Source organism: Pristis pectinata, chromosome 8 (assembly GCF_009764475.1).
Source record: "Pristis pectinata isolate sPriPec2 chromosome 8, sPriPec2.1.pri, whole genome shotgun sequence".
NCBI lineage: Eukaryota > Metazoa > Chordata > Chondrichthyes > Rhinopristiformes > Pristidae > Pristis > Pristis pectinata.
In genome coordinates, this window is record NC_067412.1 from 47477217 (window position 1) to 47500623 (window position 23407).

Below are 23407 nucleotides of genomic sequence, written 5' to 3' on the forward strand. Positions count from 1 at the left end.
GATGGAGTTGGGAGACATGATAGATGGAGGCAGACAAAAAGTAGGAGGAAGATTGAGCCAGGTGGGAAAGTGAAGATGGGATACAGCTGCTGGAGGGGGATAAGCAGGAACACAAAGGGCTACCAGTGCTGGACTCTGATAAGTAAAGGAGGTGAGAATGGGAACCATTAGGGGAGAGGTGAAGAGCAGGTGGAACCAGAACCAGATAGGGGGGAGGGAAATGTGTGGGTGGGGGGCTGGAGGAGGGTGTGTGGGTGGGGGGGGGGTTGGAGGAGGGTGTGTGGGGGGCTGGAGGAAGGTGTGTGGGGAAGGGAGGCTGGAGGAGGGTGTGTGGGTGGGGGCTGCAGGTGGGTGTGTGTGTGTGGGGGGCTGGAGGAGGATGTGTGGGGAAGGGGGCTGGAGGACAGTGTGTGGGTGGGGGCTGGAGGAGGGTGTGTGGGGAAGGGGGCTGGAGGAGGGTGTGTGGGTGGGGGGCTGGAGGAGGGTGTGTGGGGGGCTGGAGGAGGGTGTGTGGGTGGGGGGCCGGAGAAGGGTGTGTGGGTGGGGAGCTGGAGGAGGGGGACAGGAGGCAGATTGGAAGGAGACAGAGCAAAGGGGCAGAGGAAACTTTAAACTACATTAATTTAAGTTTCTGTTTAGTTATGTTTGTCACTGGATATGCAGGCCTCTGACAATGAACTTGAAGTGAGGTTACCTGAAATTGGAAAATTCAACGTTCATACCATTGGGTTCTGGACTAGCCAGGTGGAATATGAAGAATGCATTTCGGTGTTGTGACAGTGAGTGAACTGGAGGGAAGCTGGTGCTCCCAGGAGCTGCTTGGTGCTGGAGTGTGAAGGCAGGATCAGGTGCTATACACCAGCTCCTGCCTCCTCCTACAACTGGAGAATCTACATCCCCTCCCAGTGTTTAATATTAACACTGGTAGCATGCAACCTCAGCAAAAAGTCAACACCTTTTGGACAGTGGAACAGGAATAATACTGGTAATTATATAAAAATAAATTGTACCTTTCAAAAAAAAGAGAATTCAGCTTTAAGTGCAGAAGGCTGCCCTCGCCTCTGCAGGGAGCTCAGTCTGAAAGGGTGCGGTGTGGATTGAGGACAAGCTGTTCAATCGCTCCGCTCATCATGTCCCGTTGCAGGCTTTGGGTTGGCATCTTATTGTTCCAACTTTTATCCCGGGCCCCGCTCTTTGCTGAAACTGTACTGGATCCGAAAGCTGCGGCGCAGAACAACGACAGTGGGCACTGGGACTCGATAGCTTCCAGCCAGCCCGAGTCCAAAGCTATGCAGCCGGTGTGGGAACCCGAGGAGAATGAGAGTACAGGCGCCGCCACACTTAAGATCTTCTCCATTGAATATCACCACGTCCAGGTCCCCTTTGAGATAACACTATGGATTATGTTAGCATCGCTGGCAAAAATAGGTAAGGGTATAGGATCGTCCTTTACCCGTTTTTATTGCAACCGGTCGCGTATACATCTGCAGGTTCTGCAATAATTACGTTGCTGCTTTGTGTGGATTCGAGAAGCTACCAGTTTTATTTGACTTTGTGGCTCAATATATAAATGTGCCTGTATTGGGGTTCGGTTTGAGGATGCAAGTCATCAAAAATCTGCTTCTTTAGCTGTTTTGGAAATGGGAGAGACTGCGCTCACATTGCACAGGGATGGTCGCTGGTGCCCGGCGCTACGATCAATACACCGACTGTTTACATTGTTCGCCCGTACTGCAGTTCAGTGCTGGGGAAGAAAACTCACAAACTGTTTGGCCTTAAGCCCTGCACAAAAAGGATGAGGAGCTGCCTGTATATTAAATCCAGTTTATGTTATTCAGTTATTGTTTTAATTCATTTTAGTAATCCCAAGTGAGGGAGCGAACTTGTTCATATTGACAATCGAGCAGATTCAGATCCTTTGATATATTTTCAGGCTGGGGTATCTGGTTCGGGAAAGGAGGTGGACGTAGGGTGTGTGTGGCGGGAAGGGGGGCATGGACGGGTAACCTCTTGTCACTTCTACAGGTCCGTCCACATGATTGACTTTTAATTTTGTATTAATGGGATACAATATTTTTTGTTTGCATTGGAAGAGTTGGCCTTGTCTTTCGGAAGTTAGTACTGGAGGGACATTGAGAATGTGCCATTTTCCCAGGGCTTGTGCAAGTGTGCTAAGATTCCTGGGAGCAATCCCTGGAAGAGACTGATGGGAACACCCGTCTATAAAACATGAGTGTTTCGTGCAAAACTGGTTTCAAACTTGTTGAATTTGGATGAGTTCAAAGAGTGTGGACGAACTTAAATCATCGGGAGGCCATTTTGCCCATCCCAAATGTGCTGGCTTTCTGAGCTGTCCAATTAGCCCCATGCCCCAATTTTTCCCCAGAGCCCTGCACTGATTTTGCTTTTGCACAAATATATTTCCTGATCTCCATGTGGATTACCACTACTTTAGAAAATTAATAACCTATGTAATAATTGCCTAGACTAAGTGGCTTTCACAGTGAAGTTAGTGGAAATGGTTTTATTCCATGAGGGGATGAGAGAATCACTGGCTGTGCCAGCATTTATTACCCATCCCCTCTTCCAAGGAGAAAGTGGTGATGAGCCACCTTAGACTTGTACAGGTCAGGGACAGACCCTTTGGCCCACTGCATCATGCCTATCTATACTAATCCCACTTGCCTGTATTAATTCCATATCTCTCTATGCCTTGCTCATTCAAGTTCCTTTCCTAATGCCTCATAAATGTTGTTACTGTTCCTGCCTCCATCACCTCCTCTGGCAGATCATTCTAGTTACCAACTACCAAATATGCATTGACTGGACTGATCGAAACTGACATTGGTACTCTAGAGGAGGGGCCCGTGGAGGGTGTCAGGATTGTTCCTTCGAGCAGTACATTACAGAACCTACCCAAGAACAGACTATCTTAGATTTGGTCAAGTATAATAGATATGATTAAAAGAAAGAGCTTAAATGAATGAATACCTCTTTCCTTTCCACCATCCAGGGACCCAAACAATAATGTCAAGTGAAGCAGCAATTCACTTCCACTTCTTCCAATCCGGTCCACTGCATTCAGTGCTCATAATGTGGCCTCCTCTACACCGGAGAAACCAAATGCAGATTGCCTAATCGCTTCACCAAGCATCTATGCTCAGTCCGCAGGGGTGATCCTGAGCTTGTGTTACATGCCACTTTAATTCTCAATCCCACTCCCTTTCCAACCTGTCTGTCTACAGCCTCCTCCTCCAAAGTAAACTTTTAGAAAGTGATTAGACAACAGTTTTTCTTCCATCTGTGCACTTTACAACCTTCTGGAATGAAGACTGAATTCCCCAACTTCAGATAAACTGCTCTCATCACTTCCCATTATCATTGCTATGTCCCTTTCTCATCCCGTTTCTTTGAAATGCCTCACTAATGGTCAGTACTAATGCTCCTTATCACCCGATCTGTTTTAATCAATCTCCATATGGCCTTTTGTCTTACACCTCACTCCTACCCCAGCTCTGCTTTGAAAACTGTAAACCCTCCACTTGTCCCTCAGTTCCGAGAAAGGGTCACTGACCCAAAATGTTGACTGATTTCTCTTTCTACAGATGCTGCTTGACTGGCTGACTTCTTCCAACATTTCTGCTTTTGATCAGATTCCAGCATCTGCAATTTTATTTGTTCTCCGTTACAGAAGGATCGAGGTGTTTTTGTGCACAAATCACAAAAAGTTGGCTGGCTGGTACAGCAAGTGGTTCACAAATCAAATGGCATATTGGTTTTTATTGTAAGGGGGTGGAGTTTAGAAATAGGGAAATCTTGCTACACCTTCTTGAACTGCTGCAGTCCTTTTGGTGAAGGATCTCCTGCAGTGGACCTCCAGGATTTAGGGACAGCTATATACTTCCAAGTCAGGATGGTGAGTGTCTTGGAGGGCAACCTGCGGGTGGTGGTGCTCCCATACAGTTCTGCCCTTGTTCTTCTAGATGGAGAGGTCACAGGTTGTAAAGGTGCAGTTGGTGGGTGAGTGACTGCAGTACATTTTTAAGAAGGTATGTGGAATGGGCTGCTAGCAACTGTGGTAGAGGCAGATATGATAGGGTCTTTTAAGAGACTTTTGGATAGGTACATGGAGCTTAGAAAAATAGAGGGCTATGGTTAAGCCTAATAATTTCTAAGGCAGGAACATGTTCGGCACAACTTTGTGGGCCGAAGGGCCTGTATTGTGCTGTAGGTTTTTATGTTTCTGAGATATATACTGCAGCCACTGTGCATCTGTTGTGGGGGAGATTAATTTTTATTGTGCTGAATGGGTGCCAATTAAGCAGGCTGCTTTATCTTGGATGATCAAACTTTAGAGCATTGTTGCATTGGTACTCATCCAAGAAACTGAAGAGTAATCCAATGCATACTTACTGGTCTTTTATGGACGTAACATACAACACCCAGCCTCCTGTAGTCACAATACATACATGGCTGCTCCTGTCAAGTTGCTGGTCAATGGTAATTCCAAGATGTTAGTAGTGGGTGATGATAAGGTAGTTCCTTCAGTTATTCAGCCTGAGTACCTGAACCTTTTAGTTAAATCTCATCTTTGTGACTGGCTAGAGATTCATTGGGCACACATGCACTTGTGATTAGATAGTTGTCTATTTTGGAGATGTCATGTGGTGTTATGATTTAGTGATGAAATTGCTGGGTTGTGTTGTGAATGTGGATTCTGTTTCTGTCACCTTGAGAAGATGTTCTTTTAGTATATGTAAATGACTTATGGTCTCATTTTCTGGTAGTGAGAGTTATAGAGAGATACAGCACAGAAACAGGCCCTTCAGCATGTTGCGTCCTCACCGGCTATCAATCACCCAGTTGAAGTAAAATAGTATGACCCGTTAAGCCTCTACCACTTTGTCAGCTAAAGTGGTTTTTATCTTTTATTAATTAAAAATCCCCAACTCTTTCCACATGTGCAAAAAGCTCTTATTCATTCTGCATCCAAATTCTTCATTTCACTGTTGTTTTGTGTAATGGCATTTTCTTTCTGAGTTAATTTTCAATCTCCTTGATTTCATTGCTATTTATCTGTTTACCTGACTTACAAGCTGGATTTTTTACCTTAGGTTCATTTCCAGCTGATAAAATATTTACTACGTGTTGCCCTGAAGCTGGGATTAGTTCCTTCCCTTCAGTTAATCATTTTGCATCATATGGCTGGTACTGAAATGAATAACCAATATTTGAGGGATGTATAATTCCCATACTTTTGCTGTGATATCTTGAATTTTTGCTTCCATCAAAAAATGAAGTTTCTACAGTCAAATTGTTAAGGAAGCCCTAAGAAATTTTTGGTCAGTTGTAAAATGACACTGTATCCCTTATTTTCTTATGTTACCTGTGGCCTCAGCTGCCAACACTCATTATTGCAGCAAGAAGTTAGTCATAGAATCAGAGTCATATATCATCCAGCATGAAAACAGGCCCTTCAGTCCAGCAAGTCCACACTGACCATCAAGCACCCATTTACACTAAACCCATTTTATTCTCCCCAACTCTCCTAGCTTCTAGCCCCTACCTGTCCTAGGGTAAACTTACAATGGCCTATCAACTTAATGTCTAGAGATGTTGGAGGAAACTGAAACACCCAGAGGAAACTCATGCATTCACAGGGAGAACATGCAAACTCCACACAGACAGCAGCGGAGGCTGGGATTGAACCCAGGTCTCTGGAGCAGTGAGGCAGCAGCTCTACTTGCTGTGGCACTGACATTGTGGTTTAAAGTCCCACTCTAGAGACCTAAAGGGTACAGAATGAAGGGTTATTGGCCCTTGGGTAACAGAATGAAGAATTAAATAGTGGATCCCTCAGCTCTGTGAGCTGGATGTAAAAATATCACCATCCTATTTTGAGGAAGAGCAGTGGTATTATCATACCAAACAGTTAACCATTATCCAATAGCTTACAACATAAAAAGTAGAAGATAAAACATTTGCATCTGCTTTCTTTGTATTTAACATTAAGACAACTGTTTTGCTGTTTTTTGGAGAGTTTGCACCCATTTCCTGTGGGAGCACTGCCCTTTGGCAAAACGAACCGTGCACTTCCTGTCATGATTCACCTTAACACCTGTGTCATTTTCACGTCATTTTTAGCATAAATGACAATGTCATCAATGTGCACTGCACACATTTCTGATATACCAACAGAACCTGGGTCAAGAGGTGGTGATCAATGACCTTTATTGTTCATTCACTGTTAATTGAGGAATAAGTCAGGCTAAAAGTTGGGCGCCATCCGTGAATTATTCCTGCTTAGACATCATCTTCATCTTCAGAGGCTCCCAGCATTGATTTTAACATTTTAATAGTCTGCACTGAGAAGGGGAAGTCAGAAGCTGTGATTATTGGTTAAAGTGAATCCTATAGAGTGGTTTGATCACATGACTGGGCTAATAAAGGCATAAGGGCTGGTCAGCCACTCTTTAGCATATGATCCCACTAAACTACACTAATTAACACCTCCTTATGCCCTACATTCCCTCCTCAATTTTCACCCCTCCATTTTGTACACTCCATCCCCATTTTTGCCCTCCGTTTCCACCTCCCTTACCCTCATGGTAGCCTGTGTGCCTGCCACAGAAGGATCATTTTGACAGGACTGACCCACTTCTCAGCAGGCAGTATGCAAATGGAGTGGCATCTGTGAGCTCAGAGATCTGTGAGGCAAGTGGGAGAACACCACCATCATGATTTCTTAAAGCAACGAGGTCCCAGTTCAGCACTTGCTAGTTGGGGTGAAACACAGCACCCATTTAATGAACTAAAATCCAATTCCCAGGGCATTTCCAGGTCTTTATCATATTGCCGTTTGCGGAACCTTGTTAGAAGCAAACTGGCTGTCACCTTTCCTGAACTACAACAGGGGCTACACTTTAAAGGTGTTGAACTGTGAATGGCACTATATAAATGTCTTTCTTTGCTCTTCTGTGCATTTCCACAGTCATTGGGTCAGACCTTTCTGCAGGAGGCCAACTGTCTGTGGTCAGTGCTGAGACATCTGCAATTAGGAGAATTAGAGAAGTGTTAATAGGCAACTGAGAGTGAATAGGTTACAGGGAAATAAGTGGGAGAATGAAATGGACGGGATTACTCTGAGAGCTGGCATAGACTCGATGGGCTGAATGGTGTCCATCTATGCCATCAGTAATGTGTAGATTCCCAAACATTAACTTGCTGGGAAATAAATTCTTGATTGATCCCACTTAGCAGTGGGGCCTTGTCAACGTACTGCTGTCAGGTTGATGGGCGCATCAAGCCCCACCCACAAAACAGCTGAAAGAAATGTCGGCAGCCCTCCCAATTCTCTCTTGTCAAAAAAGTTCAGAACTGTTGAGTCCTCTTATTGAAATCATTAAATAGCATTGGAAGTGAATGAAAAATTAGAAATATTCTGTCAATCGAAAGCATTTAGAAAAATGTTTAAAGGATTAAAACTTTAAGGAAAACTTAACTAATTAAGAATTGAATTAGGTTATTTGACACGTCTCCCTTGCATTCATTCCTCTCAATTGAAGGGAATTGGTTCACTGTTCTGAGCTTCCCTGTTTTCCTGTGTAAGTGCTGTGGATTTCAGTTGGACTGCACATAGGAGTCCTGATGCTTCAGGGTATAAATGATGACGGTTTATCATGAAAATAGCAGCATTTCCCAGAAGTTCTGGCCCATCGAGAAAAGCAACTTTGTTTTCATCTTCCTTTGTCCCATAATGTCACTACATTGTATTCTAACGTGGCTGTTCTGAACTATCTTGAGAACAATGTTGAAACAGCAAAAGGCAACAAAGTGGTGAGGACTTGGTGCCTCTTGTAAGGCTCCAATTTTCATGGTTTGTCCCTGCTGCATTTTTGGGCCTTGTATCTAAGGAAAGATGTGCTGGCTCTGGAGAGGGTCCAGAGGAAGTTAACAAGAATGATGCCAAGAACGAAAGGCTGAATGTATGAAGAGCATTTGATAGCTTTATGCCTGTACTCAATGGAGTTCAGAAGGTTGGGGGGGGGGGCGGTGGAGAATCCCATTGAAATTTACCATATACCAAAAGGCCTGGATAGGGTGGATGTACAGAGGATGTTTCCATTAGTAGGACAGTCCAGGATTCGAGGGCACAGCCTCAGAATAAAGAACTGTCCCTTTAAAACTGAGATGAGGAGGAATTTCTTCAGCCAGAGGGTGGTGAATCTGTGGAATTTGTTGCCACGGAGGACTGAGGAGGTCAAGTCATTGGATGTATTTAAGACAGTGATTGATAGGTTGTTGACTGGTAAGGAGGTTAAGGGTTACGGGGAGAAGGCGGGACAATGGGGTTGAAAAAACATCAGCCATGATCGAATGGTGAGGCGGACTCAATGGGCTGAATGGCCTAATTCTGCTCCAATATCTTATGGCCTTATGGTTTGCGCCACCCTTCACAAAGCTGTGGTTGGTTTAATCGGTTTCTGGTGGTTCAATCAGCACTGGTTCACAGCTCCTGTTGCTGGCATCAGAAGCAGCCAGCATCTACAAAATTGTACCCACAAACATGTGCCTTAGTACTCACAATGATCCAGGTGCCATCCAAGAAATAGCAGTTCATTTTATTGGCAACCCTTTCCTCCACTTTAAACATCCTCTATACTCAAAACCTTCACACTGTGATAGTAGTGTAACCCATCTACAAGGTGGACTGTATTCAACTTCCCTATGACTCCTTCAGGAGCACTTCCCAAACCTGTGTCCACCACCATGTAGAAGGACAAGGGCACCAAGCGTATGGGAGTATAATACCTTTGAATCACTGACCTGAATTCTTCCATATTCAAGTGTGAAACTCCTTGAATTTCCTACTTAATAGCATTGTCCACGTGGTCTGCAGTGTTTCAAAAAAGCAGCTGATATCACCTCCTCAAGGATAACTGGACACAGACACTAAGTGCTGGTCAAAGTCAAGTCAAAATCAAAGTCGAGTTTGTTATCATGTGCACAGGTGCAATGAAAAACCTATTTGCAGCAGCATCACAGGCACATAGCATCAGATAAGCAGCATTCACAAGAAAAACATAAATTAAATGTAAATAATACACAATTTTACAAGAAAGAACACAATTACAAGAACACAATTAGAACAAAAAAAAGTTAATTTTCGTGCAAAATGATCAAAATAGTCATAATGTTGCTAAACTGTTGTAAATATGGTTGAAGGGAAGTAGTTGTTTTTGAACCGGTCAGCAAAACAAAAGAGCTGGTCATTGACTTCAGGAAGAGAGGCGGTGCACATGCTTCTGTCTACAACAATGGTGCTGAGGTCGAGAGGGTTAAGAACTTCATGTCCCTATGAGTGAACATCAACAACAATCTGTCCTGGTCTAACAACATAGACACCACGGCCAAGAAAGCTCACCGGTGCCTCTACTTTCTCAGGAGGTTAAAGAAATTTGGCATGTCCCCATCGACCCTCACCAATTTTTATCAATGCACCATAGAAAGCATCCTATCAGGATGTATCACGGCTTGGTATGGAAACTGCTCTGCCTGTGACTGCAAGAAATTGCAGAGGGTTGTGGACACAGCTCAGCACATCACGGAAACCAGCCTCCCTCTATGGACTCTGTCTATACTTGTCGCTGCCTTGGTAAAGCAGCCAACATAATCAAAGACCCCATCCACCCCAGACATTCTCTCTTCTCCCCTCTCTCATCGAGCAGAAGATACAAAAGCCTGAAAGCACATACCAGCAGGCTCAAGGGGAGCTTCTATTCCACTGTCATAAGACTATTGAATGGGTCCCTTGTATGATAAGATGGACTCTTGACCTCACAATCTACCTCGTATTGAACTTGCATCTTATTGTCTACCTGCACTGCACTTCCTCTATGGCTGTTACATTTTATTCTGCATTCTGTATTGCTTTACCTTGTACTACCTCAATGTACTGTATAATGAATTGATCTGTATTTTCACTGTACACATGACAATAATAAACCTATTCTAATTCAAGATCCAATTCCAACCTGGTGGTGTGTGACTTGAAGCTTCTGTACCTCCTGCCTGATGGTAGCTGCAGGAAGATGGCATGGATGGATGGTGGGGATTTTTGATGATGGATGTTGCCTTCTTGAGGCAGCAACTCCTGCAGCTACTACCGAGGGTGGGAAGGGATGTGCCTGTGATGTATTGGGCTGAGTCCACTACTCTTTGTAGCTTCTTGCATTCCTGTGCATTCAAATTGCCACCCCAAACCATAATGCAACCAGTCAGGATACTTTCAACATTACATCTGTAGAAATTCGGTGACAAGCCAAACCTCATAAGAAAGTAAAGACGCTGGCGTGCCTTGCTTGTGATTGCATCGATGCCCTGAGGTATATTATACAGGTTATGTATGCATAATATAAGATATATTCTACAGATATAATATACAGGCTGTGTACTAGTTTTGCCAGCAACACCCAAATCCCAAGAAATGGAAAAGAACCTTTACCAGATATTGGGATCTTCTCCTCATTCTATGGTGTATGTAAGTGTGATTATTCTCCAGCAGTTGTACAACTTATTTTCATTAAAAATCCCAATTAGAGAAATATTTAATGGTATTTGAATGCATAATGATATTTGGCATTTCAGGTGTACATACAGTACCGAATAAACCTTAACTCATTTGCATTGAATTACTATTGTTATGCCATGTGTTACAGCCAGAATCCACTTAGCATTACAAGTAGATCATTTCCCAGGGTCAGAAATTGTTGTGGAGGGCAATGCTATCAAATAACAGCAGAGTGTGAAGTAAACCCTTGTGTTATTTTGTGTGGATGTGCAGTTGCTGGTGCATGAAATTATTTCTTATTGTTTTTTTCCTTGGAATGTGATTTTCACTGTTGTTTATTTAAAGTGCAGCATTTTGAATATATTTGGAACCATAATGAAGTTGCAATTATTTAATTATTAATGTCACATGTGCTGAGATGCAGTGAAAAGCTTTTGTTTTGTGTGCCGTCCAGACAGATTGTGCCACACATAAGTACATTGAGGTAGTAAAAAGAAAACAGAATGCAGAATATAGTGTTGCAATTACAGAGAAAGTGCAGTGCATGTAGACAAATAATATACAAGGGCCACAACGAGGCAGATTGGGAGATCAAGAGTTCATCTTTTAGAACCTTGTTAGTAATTCTTATAGTCTTAGAATTGAGATTTAAAAGAATAGAATGATCATAATAAATGTAATGAATGGATCTGCTGAAGCCATTTCACTCCTGTACCAATACATATTTCCTGTAGTAATAGGGTTGGGAAATTTTCCATCGAATAGATCAGTATGTGTGACATCAGAACATAGACCCTTTGGCCCACAATGTTGTGCTGAAATAAGTAACTTAGTAATTAAACACCAAACTAAACTAATGCCTTGTGCCTACACAATGCCCATATCCCTCCATTCTCTGCACATTCATGTGCCTATCTAAGAGCCTCTTAAACACGTCTATTATATTTCCCTCCACCACCACCCCGGCAATGCATTCCAGGCACCCACCACTCTCTGTGTAAGCAAAAAACTTGTCCCGCACATCTCCTTTGGACTTATCCCCTCTCACCCTAAATGCATGCCCTCTAGTGTTAGACATTTTAACCCAGGGAAAAAGATACTAGCTGACTACTCTGTGCCTCTCATAATCATGTAAACTTCTATCGGGTCTCCCCTTCTGCCTCTCCAGAGAAAACAACCCAAGTTTGTCCAACCTCTCCTTATAGCACATGCCCTCTAATCCAGGCAGCATCCTGGTAAAACTCTTCTGCACTCTCTTCAAAGCCTCCACATCCTTCCAATAAGGGGGTGACCAGAATTGAATGCAATACTCCAGATGCCGCCTAATTAAAGTTTTACAAAGCTGCAACATAACTTCCTGACTCTTGAACTCAATGCCTCAATAAGGGTAAGTATGCCATATGCCTTCTTTACCACCCTACCAATCTGTGCAGCCACTTTCAGGGAGCTATGAACTTGGACCCCGAGATCCCTCTGTTCGTCAACACATTAACAGTGTACTGTCCCTTTTGCATTTGATCTCCAATATCTCTGATAATGTTAGTTATGGTAACAGAAATAACCCAGACAAGTCCTTCTTCATTGCAAAAAATGTCTCGTTAGCCACGTTGCTTGTGGAGATAATCCTCTTGTACAAATTTGTACAAGTGATATGAACCAGAGTGCAGTGTGACCACAATTGTTTTCTTTCAGGCTGTAGAACTGGACATTGCCAACTGTGCTCACGCCACATCCCACCTCCTGCTTTATTACTGGAAATACTGGAGGTGACTGCATGCTATGTTGGCGCCGGAAGTGTGGCAACACTTGCGGGCGGCCCCCAGAACACTACACAAAAAGATGTATTTCACTGTGTGTTTCGATGTACATGTGACTAATGAAGAAATCTCATCTTATCCTTTACCATCAGCAGGAGAAATTCAGTGTGCCTGTGTTTAAATATTCATATAAGCACATCACCACTGGGGGTGTTTATTGCCTATTAACTTGTATAGCTTGAATCCAATTATGAAAATAAAGTATCATCAGTACTTATGAGAAGCTTCATTGAAAGCCTGAGACTAATAATGTTGATCACACTCTAATTTCAAACATAGGGATTTATACAGGTGTGGTTTACACATCCTGTGTTTCATTATGGGTGTGCAGTGCACAGTTTGTCTGGATGTCTTGTTTCACACTTCATTGATTCTTCCAATTTACAATTTGGAAATGAAAAATCAACATTCAGTTTATGCTGCATTCAGATGATTTCTTTACTTAAGTGTGTTTTTTTTGGGGTGAGGGATTTTGGATTTACATTGAGCAATAAATATTCTTTTGGCTCCTGCTTCCCAGATTAAAAAATCTCATATTACCATAGAACACACTATGGTGAAGTTTGTTTACGCCAGCACTGTGGTTAGCATTGACGATAGCCAACCAGAATAGAAGGTCAACACACAAAAAGCTGTAAGAACTCAGCAGGTCAGGCGGCATCTATGGAGGGAAATGGACAGTTGACACTTCAGGTTGAGAACCTTCATCTGGACTGAACAATAGAAGGGAGATAGCCAGTAAAAAAGGTGGAGGGGGGAGGTGCAAGAGCTGGGGGGTGGTAAGTGGACCCAGATGAGGGGGAGGTGGTAGGCAAATGGGGGAGGGGAGAGTGGGAATAGTGCCAGAAGCTGGGAGGTGATAGGTGGAAGTGACAAATGGCTGAAGATGATGGAATCTGACAGTCGAGGAAGGTGGAGCATGGAATAGAACAGGAGATCAATTTGCTGGAAGGAAGAGGTGGTGATTTTTGGGAATCATTGGGATGATGGGAGCATTGGACACTGTGGGTCATGGCACACATTTGTGGATGGTGATTGTTGATGTGTTTCATTCACATTAAGGTGTGGGGTTGTTGGCAAGCCCAGCATATTGTCTGTCACTCATTACTCTTGAAGGTGGTGGGGAGTTGCCTCTCGAACAGACTCCATTCTTCTCGGCAGTCTCTCAGGATTGAGGCTCACCAGCATCCATTCTGGTTTTGTGGTTCTGACGTGACTGATGAAGCCAATGTGGGAACCGTAGACACTTCCACAGATGGGTTAAGTGGTGGTTGACAGGACAGGCGGGTGTGTGCTGTATGAAGTGATGCACTTCTTCCTTCGTATACTTCAGAGGCATGGACTTAGTGCCATCATGAATGCTTCTTCTCCACTTTGAGTGGTCGTGGGCAGAGATTCCCAGGTATCAGTGTGAATTTTGCATTTCTTCAAGGAGACTTTGAGCACATCCTTGAATCTTTTTCCTCTGTCTACCTGGTAATCTTTACCCATGACAGAGCTGGGATTAGAGGGTCTGTATCAGGAGTCTGATGTCAGGCTTGTGAACAATGAAGTTTGGCAACATAATTGACTGAGTGTAAGTGGGGTTTCATTACTAGGGATGTTGGCCTGGGAGAGGACACTGACATTGATTCACTTGTCCTTCCCCTGTATTTGGAGGGTTTTGCAGAGACAGTATTAGTGGTATTTTCCCATTGCCTTGAGGTACCTGCTATAGGTAGCCCAGTTCTCAGAGCCTTATAGGAGAGTAGGGATCACTGCTGTCTGGCAGACCATAAGTTTTTCTGCCAAGTCTGAGGTCTTTATCTTCATATACCCTCTCCTCAGTTGGCCAAAGGCTGACGAACTGCCACAGTGCTGTTGAATAGGTAGTTTTTGGGTTTAGATCCATGATCGCTTGAAGGACCGTCTATATATTTCCAACACAGAGTGATGTGACTGGAGCAGAGTATTAACAGGATTGGAAGATAAGGAAGTTGGAAGAAGTAGAAGAAAATTATCACAGTCAAATCAACGCAGGAAATGACCAAGGTGCATAGACATGTCAGACTTTCACATTGAGACCCAGTTAGAAGCATTGATAGATTCAATCCCAGAAGCATACGTGCACCATTAGATACATTTGGTTCATCAAGCTTTCAGCGTCAGCCATGCAGTTAAAGAATTTAGTTGCAATCTGCAGCATAATTGTGGAATTTGATTTGAAGTTTGCAGATAACACTGCACAGGTAAGAAAAGTAGACGAGGGAATTGTGGACGGGATTCTGGGGACTTTGAAGACAATGATTGAGAAGGAGAATAGAAGCCAGGCCCACTGGTACATGATATCTCCTCCAGTACTACGCGAGTTCAGCTCCAACAACATCTAAGAAGCTCTTGTGTTGGAGATTGCCATATGCTAAGAACCAAATTAAACATCCAGATTCAAGAGTTATAATCTCAGGATTATATTACAAACCTCTTGGAAATTGATAGAGGGACAGGCAGATTAAACAAGATTATGTGGTTGAAGAATTGGTATGGGACAGGATTCACCTGTACCTCATTCCCACTGAATTGAGGAGATGGTTAACCACACAGGTGAGCAGGAGTCACATAGAAACCAGACCAACTAAAGATGGCAAATCTCCTTCCATGCAGGACATTAATGAACAAGATATGTTTTTACGAACAATCCAGTGGTTCATTTTACCCACCAATATTATCTCTTTCATGCCATATTCACCTACTTATTTGAATATAAAGTCACCAGATGCTATGTGGAATTTGAACCTATATGTCTGCATTAATAGTCCAGGCCTCTCGTTGCTAGTTCAGTAAATTAACCACTGTATTACCACACTAGTAGCATGGTGAGTTCAGGGGAAAAGGTCATATTCACCCCAGTTCCAAAGTAAATGAACTGGAAAAGATTACTGTAGTCAGGAATATAAGTACCCAAGGATAATTAAAAGATTAAAAGTAATTAAGTTGGGTGCAAGAAATAAGAGATGAGGAAATAAAGCATCAGAGTAGAGGAGAGATTGGGGTGTACGGCCCAAATTGTGTTCTTTATTTGAAGTAGTACAAGAATAAAAAACTGAATGAACTATTTCACATCAAAGTGTATTCATTGCAGCCATCATTGAAATATGACTGAAGATGACTTAGAATAGGAACTAAATTTAACATCTTTTCAAGATCTACAGTACAATTAGGGAAAATAGTCAAGGTGCAGTTGTGGCTATGGTGATGAAGTGTGAGATTACAATTACAGTGATTACTATGATAAAAAACATGTCAACATGTGCCGACCACTTCTGTATGGAACTGCTGGCCAGCTGGCCAGCCATCCAGCCCACTAAAACATTGTAGAGTTACAGAAATTGATCAGCGAATCTCATGGAACATAGGCCTTTGTATCTAGAAGACTCAAATAAAGTGGGTGGAAGGTATGCTTCAGGTACACAGGGCTTTGATTAGACTGATACATGATACATCACACCTTGGAGAGAGCATTTGTAGATTTAACAGAACTGAACCTGGACTCCAAAGGTTAGAGTTATGAGGACAGATTACATAAACTGGTGTTATATTCCTGGAATTCTAAGGTTAATTGGTGCTAAGTTTTCTGAATATTAAAGGAACCTGACAAAACAGATATGACTACTGCTGTTCTGTCCAGATGAAGAGTCTCAACCTGAAACATTGACTGTCCATTTCCCTCCACAGATACTGACTGATGTGCCGAGTTCCTCCAGCAGATTGTGTTGCTCCAAATTCTAACATCTGCAGTATCTTGTATCTCTAGTACTACTGCTGGCTGGTTGGGATGTATAGTATGGGGACACATTCTAAAAACTAGAGTCAGGATTTAAGAGTGAGGTTAGCAAAGGTTTTCTACTTACATTTCTGGCAGAGGATTGGAACCCTCTGATGTTAGGTCATTCCTTCATTTTAAGTCTGAGTTCGATAGTATTCGTGGTTAAAGGGCAAAAGTCACATGGTTACTTGTGAAATGGCAGAACAAGCTCAAGTAGCCATGGTGATGTCTAGGACCAAGCAGCTCTCTTGATGACCCTCATCTTCCATCCTAAACATTTATTTCTTTTGCCACTGGAATACCATGATTGCAGTGTTTGCCTTTTACATGATGCACTGCAACAACTCACCGAAACTTCTTTGCCAACACCTACTGTATCCTTAAGTTCCACCACCTAGCAGGACAACGGGTAACAGGCACCCGGCAGACCGTCCACATATTGTTGGTTCCTTCCCTGGTGCCTGGCCAACAGCATCATCTTGGAGTGCTTCAGCACCATGGCTACAGCAGTTCAAGGCAGCTCGTCATCACCTTTGCAGTACGAGGGGTCGATAATAAGTGCTCAGAGGCAACCTCAACCTGTGAATGAAAATCAAAGCTTACTATTACAGTCTTTCTGCTAAACCAAAATCATGCTGAGTTTTGGACAGTCTTAATCTTCAAAGTCCGCACTGATGAAGGGAACACAAATTCTTAAGGTTCTTTGGACTTTTAGAATCTCCATTGCTATTAACCTCTTTTTCTTGAGTATTTCTGTCTAAGTTGCTGCAGAAACCCTTCTCTCATTGGCCAATGCAGGCTGCAGTTGTAGGACCAGACAGAGGCAGCAGTAATCATGCCTGCTTCATCATTATTTTGTTGTTTATTTTGCATATGTGTAAGCTATGTCTTTTTATGTTAATTTATGTTAACTTGCATTTTGTCCTTCGAGTTGTAATCTACTGTGCTGCTGCTGCAAAAAACTAATTCCATGGCATTTATACCCTGTCTATGAATGCCTCTGACAAACAATAAACTTGAACTTTGAACTCATTTCCGACAACCTCTACAAGCATGGCCTTAGAGTACGTAATAAAAAAGGCCACTGAGATTGTTGCTATTAAACCAGGAAAGAGATTCCATGGACACCAACAGCGATTAAATCCTTCCACAGAGCTGACAATAAAAAATCTTGTTATGACAGAATGAAGGTTGGGCTTTTATCTCCCCCATCTTTTTTGTGGATCTGCTTCACTGGTAGGTGTCTCCCTTTGCTGCCCATCCTCATTTGCCCTGAGAAAGTGGTGAGCAGCCTTCTTGAACTACTGCAGTCCTTCAGTGTTGATGGGAAGAATTCCCAGCGATGATGAAGGACCAGCCATATACTTCCAAATCAGGATGGTGTGTGACTGGAGGGAACCTGCTGGTGGTGGTGCTCCCATGCGCCCACTGCCCTTATCCTTCGTGGTGGTAGAGGTCTCAGGTTTGGGAGGAGCTGAATAAGGAATAGCCTGGGCAAGGAACTGCAGAGCATTTTATGATGGTAGACACTGCAATCACTGGAGGAAGTGAATGTTTAGAGCGGTTGCCAATCATGATGTCCTGGATAGTTTTGAGCTTCTTGAGAGTCATGTCATGGTCAGCTGTTGACAGCAGAATTGTTGTCATGGTGATGATGGCTCCTGTTCTTTCAGAATAGCTGGTACATTGTGCAAGACTTCTCAGCTTCTGCATTATGCATTTTCCAATTACACCCTCAAATCCACCACTCAGCACTTCTGTCAGTTCCTACACTCTAGAATAATGAGGTCTTGGACAGTTTCTAAGCAGCTGTCAGCATGAAGATTTGTCATGTAATTAGTCTTAAGGAGCAGAGGCCACAGATTGCGATCCAGAATGGTTGTGGAATCTATGGTGATATTCATTAGGCACAGTCAGAAATCATTTCAGTGTCAACTGTGGATTTTGTTACAGCTTTCTGTCTGGCTTTTCTTATCTGTCTCTGCACCAACTAACAGCATAAGATAAGGTCAATAATGCTGCAGGAAGATCTGTTCAATTGGATAGGGCTGTATAATTAGATTGCCAGCAATTGAAAAGCAATGTTTTTTGGGAAGAAATTGTACAAATGCAAATTATCCAAGATCGGAGCAGTTCTGGAAATTTGACCTGGCACTTCCAGTTATAACACACACCAGCACACATTACGGAGAGAGTGGTGTCATTCATCTGGAGCGTTGACTGTGAAATGGGGTTATATTTCTTCCTCGCAAAAACCGTTGGCCACTCACAAGGGAGCATGTTTTCATCAGTGTTCCATTCATCGCACTGCACAATTCTGACACTGCCTGCAGTCTGCTACAGAGCTCTGTAGGCTGCCTACTGCTTCGAGAAGTTCCTGCTCTTTACCACAGCGAGCAGCAGCACCATTTCTCAGTCTTACCTTGTTGCCACTGTTGCTTTTATAGAATCATAGAGTTATTCAGCGCAGAAACAGGTCCTTCAATCCAACTTCTCCATGCCAACCTGAACTTAGTCCCACTTGCCTGCATTTAGCCCATATACCTCTAAACCTTTCCTATCCATGCACTTGTCCAAATGTTTTTTAAACATTGTAATTGCACCTGCCTCTACCACTTCCTCTGGCAGTTTGTTCCATAAATCCATCACCTCTGTGTGGGAAAAGTTGCCCCTCGGTCTCTCTTTAAATCTCTCATCTTAAACCTAAGCCCTCTAGTTTTAGACTTCTCTACTCTGAGAAAAAGACTGTGACCTTTCACCTTATCTATGTCCCTCATGATTTTACAAACCTTTATAAGTTCACCCCTCAGTCTCCTACACTCCAGGGAAAAAAGCCCCAGCCAATCCAGGCTCTCCTTATAAATTAAGTCCTCCAATCCCGGCAGCATCCTTGTGAATCCTTTCTGCACCTGCACTAGCTTAATAACATCCTTCCTATAGCTGGGTGAACAGAACTACACATAATACTTCAAGTGCAGTCTCACCAATATCTTGCACAGCTGTAACATGACGTCCCAATTCTTGTACTCAGTTTGTGGTTGTTCCATTGAGTGGAACTGCAAGACAGGCATCAGAAGTAGGACAGATATCCCTGGAGATCTTTTGAAGGAGCAGAAGGCTTTGGATCTTTACAATCAGGAATGCTACCCGTAATCTTCCATTGTATGAGGAGCAGTGTGTCTGGAGGGTTTCTGAGGCAGTGGTGGAAGGTGAAGCAGGGCAGTCCATTGAAACATTTCACCCCTTAGTTGAGGAGTGATTTTACCTAAATGTACAGAATGAGCCTCTGACGTTTAAGTCTTAAGATTTGCATTCAGCATTATTTTAAGCACCATCCAATGGAATGGATCTTCCTACTGCACTATGGACTGTATCTTATGTTGTTAGTTGCTGCAGAGATGGGTGACAAAAGACAGAGATAAAACTGTTAACAAAATTTACTGTTCGTACTGAAAATATTTTTGGCTTTCTGCCTGAAGAAGATAGTTATAAATCGCACTAACATGCCCTAATCATCCAAATGGCTGTGCAACTAGTACACACAGTGGTGTTTTCTTTCTTGACACAGTTTTTGTCTACATGGGCTGAGCTGAGATGAGTACATGCTCCGCCCATATGCACTTCCCTAGTGTTGAATAAAAACATCTGCACCACTTGGAGTCAGGCAGACAGATGCAACAGGACCTCAGTGGTGAGTAGTCCTCAGGTGATACATTGCTGAGGTCCTATCATCATCACACCTTGAGATGTCCTAACGTCTTTCAGCCAGACCCAAGGCAAAGCTTGTCAGTTTTTGTTTGTTTCTGACATTCAAATTCACTTGTATATTAAAACCCCTTCCATCGGGCAGAAGATACAAAAGTTTGAAAATGCGCACTACCAGGCTCAAGGACAGCTTCTATCCTGCTGTTATAAGACTCTTGAACTGACCTCTAGTACAATAAAGATGAATTCTTGACCTCATAATCTACCTTGCATGGCCTTTGCACCTTATTGTCCACCTGCACTTTGCTTTCTCTGTGAACTGTAACACTATATTCTGCATTTTGCTATTGCTTTTCCCTCATACTACCTTGACGTACTTAGTTTTGAAATGATCTGTATGGATGGCATGCAAAACTAAGTTTTTTGTTATATCTCAGTACGTGTGACTATAATAAACCAATTACAATTACCAATTTCCAAAATGCTTTCAATAATTTAAATGAAAATAATTATTGAACCATTAACAAATAAAATAAATTAAAATGCAAAGAAATAATTCAAAATTTTAAAATAAGTAATAGATAGATAATGTAACCTTTTGTCTCTAATCTCCTGGTGGGGAATTCCCATTCAAATAATCATAGTAAAACCTGGCACTGATGAAGTAAACACAAGAAGCTGGATGAGTTGAGGAACTACCAATGCTAAAGTTCTATGACACTAATCATTTTTCACACACATGCCAGATTACTCACGTCAAATGAGAATGCCAAAATTCCCTTGGATTTTGTGAAGAAAGGAACAAAGCAATCTATCCAAGATAATGGAATCTGATTAGTTATCTTAAGGGGCTGTGTTTGTCCCAGTTAAAGAGTAGTGCATGTAAGTGTGTGTGTGAGCTGCAGAGAAGGGAGTGGCATTAAAAGAAGACATGATCGGGATGGATTGTTGACAGTGCAACATGGGTATCTGTGCACAAGACTTGGTGAAGGATATAAGCGAATCAGGAAGACCGTCGCTCCATCTTTCACATTTGGTAAAGCCGACCACCTGGCTGTGTTTCTTCTGCCTGCATACAGACAGAGACTGAAAAGTGCAGGGACTGGTGAAGAGGATGACGAAGAGCTGAACAGCAGATGCGGAGGAGCTAATTTGGGATTTCTTCGAGTAGGTGGACTGGACAATGTTCAAGGATTTGTCAATGGACCTAAATGAATATGCCACAGTCATCACCAACTTCATAAGGACCAGTGTGGATGATGTACCAACAAAAACATTCTAAGGCAGAGCCTCTGACGATGACCTTTGTGTCGTCCATGGAGCCGGGAGAGGTTCCGGAAGATTGGAGGGTTGCGGATGTTGTTCCTTTATTCAAGAAGGGGAGTAGGGATAGCCCAGAAAATTATAGACCGGTGAGTCTTATCTCAGTGGTTGGTAAGCTGAAGGAGAAGATCCTGAAGGGCAGGATTTATGAACATTTGGAGAGGTATAATAAGATTAGGATGAGTCAGCATGGCTTTGTTAAGGGCAGGTCCTGCCTTACAAGCCTGATTGAATTTTTTGAGGATGTGACTAAGCACGTAGATGAAGGGAGAGTAGTAGATGTAGTGTATATGGATTTCAGCAAGGCGTTTGATAAGGTACCCCATGCGAGGCTTATGGATAAGGTGAGGAGACATGGGATCCAAGGGGACATTGCAGTGTGGATCCGGAACTGGCTGGCTCACAGAAGGCAAAGAGTGGTTGTTGAAGGGTCGTATTCTGGGTAGAGGTTGGTGACCAGTGGTGTACCTCAGGGTTCTGTACTGGGACCCTTACTATTTGTGATTTTTATAAATGACCTGGATGAGGAAGTGGAGGGGTGGGTTAGTAAGTTTGTGGATGACATGAAGGTTGGAGGTGTTGTGGATAGTTTGGAGGGCTGCCAGAGGTTACAGAGGGACATAGATAGGATGCAGAGTTGGGCTGAGAAGTGGCAGATGCAATTCAACCCAGATAAGTGTGAAGTGGTTCATTTTGGTAGGTCAAATATGTTGGCGGAATATAGTCTTAATGGTAGGACTCTTGGCAGTGTGGAGGATCAGAGGGATCTTGGGGTCCGAGTCCATAGGATGCTCAAAACGGCTGCGCAGGTTGACTCTGTGGTTAAGAAGGCATATGGTGTATTGTCCTTCATCAATCGGGGAATTGAATTTAGGAGCCGTGAGGTATTGTTGCAGCTATATAGGTCCCTGGTCAGACCCCACTTGGAGTATTGTGCTCAGTTCTGGTTGCCTCACTACAGGAAAGATGTGGAAGCCATAGAGAGGGTGCAGAGGAGTTTTGCAAGGATGTTGCCTGGAATGCGGAGCATGCCTTATGAAAGCAGGTTGAGGGAACTCGGCCTTTTCTCCTTGGAGCGACGGAGGATGAGGGGGGACCTGATAGAGGTGTATAAGATGATGAGAGGTATTGATAGGGTGGATAGTCAGAGGCTTTTCCCCAGGGCTGAATTGATGGCCACAAGAGGACATAGGTTTAAGGTGCTGGGGAGTAGATATAGAGGAGATGTCAGGGGTAAGTTTTTTACTCAGAGAGTGGTGAGTGCGTGGAATGGGCTGCCGGAAATGGTGGTGGAGGCTGATACGATAGGGTCTTTTAAGAGACTGTTAGATAGGTACATGGAGCTGAGTAAAATAGAGGGCTATGGGTAAGCCTAGTAATTTCTAGGGTAGGGACATGTTTGGCACAGCTTTGTGGGCCGAAGGGCCTGAATTGTGCTGTGATTGTTCTATGTTCTATGTTCTAAGTCTTCCCCAACCAGAAGCCCTGGATGAACCAGGAGATTTGTAATAGGGCTAGATCTGTGGCATTCAGGGTTGGCGACACAGAGTAATATAAGAAGTCAAGGTACAACCTCTGGAAGGCCATTGCAAGTGTAAAGAGGCAATTTCAGATTAAACTGGAATCACAGATGGATGCTCGGCAGCTATAGCAGGGCTTGCACTATGTAGGAAGTTATTTGGAAGTTATAAAGGCAAGATCAGGTTGCATAAGTGTCAATGACCCATCATTCCTGGACGAGCTCAATGCCTTTTATGCACGTTTTGATAGGGAGAACTATGACACTCCAGCACAAGCTCCCACATCTCTGGATGACCCTGTAATTTCATTCTCTGAGGCCAATGTCTGGGCATCCTTCAAGAGGGTGAATCCACGAAATGAGTCTGGTCCAGACAGACATACCTGGCTGAATACTAAAGATCTGTGCAGACCAACTGGCTGGAGTATTTTCGGACATATTCAACCTCTTGCTTCTGTGGTTCCCACCTGCTTCCAAAAGACGTCTATTGTACCGGTGCCCAAGAAGAGCGCGGTGAGGTGCCTCAATGACTACTGTCTGGTTACGGTTTACATCGACCATAATGAAGTGCTTCAAGAGGTTGGTTATGGCACAAATCAACTCCTGCCTCAGAGATGACGCGGATCAGCTTCAATTTGCCTACTGCCACAACAGGTCAATAGCAGATGCGA

The 23407-nt window shown here is 43.3% G+C and overlaps 1 protein-coding gene across 3 annotated transcripts in view; it reads left to right on the forward strand.

Moving 5' to 3' along the window:
• Window positions 1–1103: 1103 nt before the first annotated feature.
• LOC127573954 (sodium/hydrogen exchanger 2-like) overlaps window positions 1104–23407 on the forward strand; it is a 128263-nt gene continuing 105959 nt past the window's right edge. For 2 of the 3 annotated variants that reach the window (XM_052022577.1, XM_052022578.1), the window contains exon 1: window positions 1104–1428. In XM_052022577.1, coding sequence (XP_051878537.1) covers window positions 1131–1428 — 298 coding nt within the window. In that variant the 5' untranslated portion in view covers window positions 1104–1130. Of the gene's footprint in view, window positions 1429–3892; window positions 3917–23407 lie in introns of those variants that run through there. The other variant, XM_052022579.1, reaches the window with a different exon arrangement.